Source organism: Conger conger, chromosome 8 (genome assembly GCF_963514075.1).
Source record: "Conger conger chromosome 8, fConCon1.1, whole genome shotgun sequence".
NCBI classification, from domain to species: Eukaryota; Metazoa; Chordata; class Actinopteri; order Anguilliformes; family Congridae; genus Conger; species Conger conger.
The window spans coordinates 64115056-64121183 of record NC_083767.1 but is presented as its reverse complement, the minus strand read 5'-3'; the positions used below and the strand labels follow the sequence as shown (position 1 = coordinate 64121183).

General features: G+C 47.5%; 1 protein-coding gene across 1 annotated transcript in view; it reads left to right on the top strand.

Moving 5' to 3' along the window:
- Positions 1 to 5845, top strand: part of LOC133134779 (astrocytic phosphoprotein PEA-15-like) — a 21950-nt gene extending 16105 nt beyond the window's left edge. Inside the window, exons 2-4 of the mRNA XM_061251167.1 lie at positions 2014 to 2188; positions 4893 to 5048; positions 5469 to 5845. Coding sequence (XP_061107151.1) covers positions 2017 to 2188; positions 4893 to 5048; positions 5469 to 5533 — 393 coding nt within the window. The 5' untranslated portion in view covers positions 2014 to 2016 and the 3' untranslated portion in view covers positions 5534 to 5845. The remainder of the gene's footprint in view (positions 1 to 2013; positions 2189 to 4892; positions 5049 to 5468) is intronic.
- The last annotated feature ends 283 nt before the right edge of the window (positions 5846 to 6128 follow it).

Genomic DNA, 6128 nt, shown 5'->3' with positions numbered 1-6128 from the left:
GTAACAAAATACACAAAATATTGTTGTGCAATGTTGAATAGACAAATAATTTCATAATAAATCACTTTGGGGGATTGATGTTTGAGATTATTATGTTTGGGCTTTATAGATATAGAGGCTGCTGTGACTCTGTGGGAAAGGGTGCCCTCTGTAGGCAGTACAGTGTAAATGCAGTGTTGTGTTTTAGGCATTTTGACTGTGTCTCTGTTCCATACTGTGGAAACACAACCTCTCAAGGACAGTAACGATGATGACTTTGTTTAGATTTTTTGCTAGCCAGTTAATTAAAGATATTTTTATTTTTTATTTGTTCAATAAGTTGATGATGTACAGATAGAATTATTACTTGGAATATGATCAACTGGATGTTGCACTGGATAAGAGCGTCTGCCAAATGCCATTAATGTAAATGAGAGTATGATGCTGTCGGTTTGGGTTTTGTTTGGGAATAAAACTTTTGAAGCCTTATGGTTGAATTGGGAAGGAGCATCTGTGGTGTTAAATGTTTAAACCCGGGGGGGGGGGGGGGGGAGGAAACAGAGCCACTGTTGTGCTGTTCGGGTGTGAGGCCCTGCTGTGTACAGTTATCACAGAGGAGGATTCAGTGGAGGTCACATGATGGCTCTGCCCTCCACCATCTCTGCAAACACCACTGCACCACCCCCCTTCACTCAGCCCTCCCGCCCTCTACTACAGCCTCCCCCTCAGAGGGGACATATGCAGTATGGGTGTGTGTGTGAGTACGTGTGTGTGCGCGTGTGTGTATGTGTGTGTGTTTGAGTGTGTGTGTGTGTGTGTGTGTGTGTATGTGTGTGCATTTGAGTGTGTGTGTGTGAGTACGTGTGTGTGCGCGTGTGTGTGAGTACGTGTGTGTGCGCGTGTGTGTATGTGTGTGTGTGAGTGTGAGTGTGTGTGTGTGTGTGTGTGTGAGTGTGTGTGTGTGTGTGTGTGAGTGTGTGTGTGTGTGTGTGTGTGAGTACGTGTGTGTGCGCGTGTGTGTATGTGTGTGTGTTTGAGTGTGTGTGTGTGTGTGTGTGTGTGTGAGTGTGTGTGTGTGTGTGTGTGAGTACGTGTGTGTGCGCGTGTGTGTGAGTGTGTGTGTGTATGTGTGTGTGTGTGAGTGTGTGTGTGTGTGTGTGTGTGAGTACGTGTGTGTGCGCGTGTGTGTATGTGTGTGTGTTTGAGTGTGTGTGTGTGTGTGTGTGTGTGTGAGAGAGTGTGTGTATGTGTGTGTGTGTGTATGTGTGTGTGTGTGTGTGTGTGAGTACGTGTGTGTGCGTGTGTGTGTGTGTGTGTGTGTGAGAGTGTGTGTGAGTGTGTGTGTGTGCGTGTGAGTACGTGTGTGTGTTTGAGTGTGTGTGTGAGTGTGTGTGTGTGTGTGTGTGTGAGTACGTGTGTGTGCGCGTGTGTGTATGTGTGTGTGTTTGAGTGTGTGTGTGTGTGTGTGTGTGAGTACGTGTATGTGCGTGTGTGTGTGTGAGTGTGAGTGTGTGTGTGTGTGTGTGTGTGTGTGTGTGAGTACGTGTGTGCGCGTGTGTGTATGTGTGTGTGTTTGAGTGTGTGTGTGTGTGTGTGTGTGTGTGAGAGAGTGTGTGTATGTGTGTGTGTGTGTATGTGTGTGTGTGTGTGTGTGTGAGTACGTGTGTGTGCGTGTGTGTGTGTGTGTGTGTGTGAGAGTGTGTGTGAGTGTGTGTGTGTGTGTGAGAGTTTGTGTGTGTGTGAGAGTGTGTGTGTGTGTGTGATAGTGTGTATATGTGTGTGTGTGTGTGTGTGTGGGTGGACTGTGTGCCCTGTATAGTGTGTTCTACAGTAGAACCTAGTTTATCTGATCCTCAGGTTGACTGAATGGGCTTTCTGCCAGTTAATGCAGTCTAGATATGGAGTTCTGCTCAACCTCAGCTGGGCCTGTTGTTTCTCCTGTCAGGTTTATTCTCTCTCTCACTCTCTGAACCTGTCCCTCTCCCTCCCTCCCTCCCTCTCTCTCTCCCTCTCCTTCTCTCCCTCCCTCCCCAGGCCATGTCAGAGTACAGTTCCCTGCTGACGGACCTGGCAGAGGTGATCACAGTGGAGGACCTGGAGCAGCTGAAGGGAGCCTGTAAGGAGGACATCCCAGAGGGCCAGAGCGCTGGCCTCTCCTGCTCCAGAGACTGGCTCAGTTATCTGGAGAAACACCACAAGCTGGCACAGGGTGAGGGGGGTACCTGGAGAGGATGGGATGGTGGGAGCGAAAGAGAGAGAGCAAGTGGGAAGGAGAAGAGTTCAGATAAAGATTTTGAAGATTTCACGTTATAAGTCAGCACAACAAACAGCAACATGTCCCTGTGAGGCAGGTCTCTGTTATGGCCTGCGCTGAGCTGCGTGGTGTGTGTGCTGAAGTGTGTGTGTGTGCTGAACGTGCGCTCCCTCTCACACAGATAACCTCTCACACAGATAACCTCTCACACAGATGACCTCTCACACAGATAACCTCTCACACAGATAACCTCTCACACAGATAACCTCTCACACAGATAACCTCTCACACAGATAACCTCTCACACAGATAACCTCTCACACAGATAACCTCTCACACTGATAACCTCTCACACAGATAACCTCTCACACAGATAACCTCTCACACAGATAACCTCTCACACAGATAACCTCTCACACAGATAACCTCTCACACTGATCACACAGATAACCTCTCACACAGATAACCTCTCACACAGATAACCTCTCACACTGATAACCTCTCACACAGATAACCTCTCACACAGATAACCTCTCACACAGATAACCTCTCACACTGATAACCTCTCACACAGATAACCTCTCACACTGATAACCTCTCACACAGATAACCTCTCACACAGATAACCTCTCACACAGATAACCTCTCACACTGATAACCTCTCACACAGATAACCTCTCACACAGATAACCTCTCACACAGATAACCTCTCACACTGATCACACAGATAACCTCTCACACAGATAACCTCTCACACAGATAACCTCTCACACTGATAACCTCTCACACAGATAACCTCTCACACAGATCACACAGATAACCTCTCACACAGATAACCTCTCACACAGATAACCTCTCACACAGATAACCTCTCACACTGATAACCTCTCACACTGATAACCTCTCACACAGATAACCTCTCACACAGATAACCTCTCACACAGATAACCTCTCACACAGATAACCTCTCACACAGATAACCTCTCACACAGATAACCTCTCACACAGATAACCTCTCACACTGATAACCTCTCACACAGATAACCTCTCACACAGATAACCTCTCACACAGATAACCTCTCACACCTCTCACACAGATAACCTCTCACACAGATAACCTCTCACACAGATAACCTCTCACACAGATAACCTCTCACACAGATAACCTCTCACACAGATCACACTGATAACCTCTCACACAGATAACCTCTCACACAGATAACCTCTCACACAGATAACCTCTCACACAGATAACCTCTCACACAGATAACCTCTCACACAGATAACCTCTCACACAGATAACCTCTCACACAGATAACCTCTCACACTGATAACCTCTCACACAGATAACCTCTCACACAGATAACCTCTCACACAGATAACCTCTCACACAGATAACCTCTCACACAGATAACCTCTCACACAGATAACCTCTCACACAGATAACCTCTCACACAGATAACCTCTCACACAGATAACCTCTCACACAGATAACCTCTCACACAGATAACCTCTCACACAGATAACCTCTCACACAGATAACCTCTCACACTGATAACCTCTCACACTGATAACCTCTCACACAGATAACCTCTCACACAGATAACCTCTCACACTGATAACCTCTCACACAGATAACCTCTCACACAGATCACACAGATAACCTCTCACACTGATAACCTCTCACACAGATAACCTCTCACACAGATAACCTCTCACACAGATAACCTCTCACACAGATAACCTCTCACACTGATAACCTCTCACACAGATAACCTCTCACACAGATCACACAGATAACCTCTCACACAGATAACCTCTCACACTGATAACCTCTCACACTGATAACCTCTCACACAGATAACCTCTCACACAGATAACCTCTCACACAGATAACCTCTCACACAGATAACCTCTCACACAGATCACACAGATAACCTCTCACACAGATAACCTTTCACACAGATAACCTCTCACACTGATAACCTCTCACACAGATAACCTCTCACACAGATAACCTCTCACACAGATAACCTCTCACACAGATAACCTCTCACACCTCTCACACAGATAACCTCTCACACAGATAACCTCTCACACCTCTCACACAGATAACCTCTCACACAGATAACCTCTCACACAGATAACCTCTCACACAGATAACCTCTCACACAGATAACCTCTCACACCTCTCACACAGATAACCTCTCACACAGATAACCTCTCACACAGATAACCTCTCACACAGATCACACAGATAACCTCTCACACAGATAACCTCTCACACAGATAACCTCTCACACTGATAACCTCTCACACAGATAACCTCTCACACTGATAACCTCTCACACAGATAACCTCTCACACAGATAACCTCTCACACAGATAACCTCTCACACAGATAACCTCTCACACAGATAACCTCTCACACCTCTCACACAGATAACCTCTCACACAGATAACCTCTCACACAGATGACCTCTCACACAGATAACCTCTCACACAGATAACCTCTCACACAGATAACCTCTCACACAGATAACCTCTCACACAGATAACCTCTCACACAGATAACCTCTCACACAGATCACACAGATAACCTCTCACACAGATAACCTCTCACACTGATAACCTCTCACACTGATAACCTCTCACACAGATAACCTCTCCTACATCGAGCACATCTTCGAGATCTCCCGCCGGCCGGACCTCCTGACGAGGGTGGTGGAGTATCGCACCACTGTGCTGAAGATCTCGGAGGACGACGAGATCGACTCGAAGCTCACACGCATCCCCTCAGCCAAGAAGTACAAAGGTCCTCCCTCCTTCCCTCCTTCCTCCTCTACCTCACCTTCCTGAACAGAGGCTTCGTTCATGTCGGTACTGCTGTACTAGAGAAAAAAAGCTTTTATACTGCATGAACGATGTTGAGGCCCATTTTCACAGGTGATTTAACTCAAGGTGTATGGCACAGAAAGGACCTGTGAATCTTTAATACCTACAAGAGGCACTCAGAGACTCTGAGACTCTGTGACTCTGAGATAACTGCTGTTGGTCCAGAGATAATAGCCAGAAACAGGAATTTCCTGTGAAATTCCACACTTCTGCATTCAGTGCCAGGGCCCAGTCTGACAGGCCTGCTCTAGCTGGCAGGGCTGTGGATGGAGCTGCTCTCTTTCTCTCTCTTTCTCTCTCTCTTTCTCTCTTTCTGACTCCTCTTCTTTTTTTTTTTTAGATATAATCCGCCAACCCTCTGAAGATGAGATCATCAAGCTGGCCCCTCCTCCTAAGAAAGCGTGATGTCACGGGTCCTTATTGTGATGTCACGGGTCCTTATTGTGATGTCACGGGTCCTTATTGTGATGTCACGGGTCCTTATTGTGATGTCCCAGCTCCTTATCATTCCACTGCACCCCCTTCATCAGCCCACCCCCTACCCCCCCCCCCCCCTCCAGTTACACCTGCACTTCCCTGACCCTCCACACAGTGGCGCTACATTCATACCACACACATGCAGCTGTGCTCACCCTGCTGAACAGGAGGATGCACTGAGCGAGGCAGAGAGGAGAGGAGGATGGACTGAGCGAGGCAGAGAGGAGATGTGAGGAGGTAAAAACCCCAGAGTGCTCAGCGTGCAGTGTTCTGTATCCCAGAGTGCTCAGCGTCCAGTGTTCTGTATCCCAGAGTGCTCAGCGTGCAGTGTTCTGTATCCCAGAGTGCTCAGCGTGCAGTGTTCTGTATCCCAGAGTGCTCAGCGTGCAGTGTTCTGTATCCCAGAGTGCTCAGCGTGCAGTGTTCTGTATCCCAGAGTGCTCAGCGTCCAGTGTTCTGTATCCCAGAGTGCTCAGCGTCCAGTGTTCTGTATCCCACGGTTTACTCTTGTACCCAGAGTCAG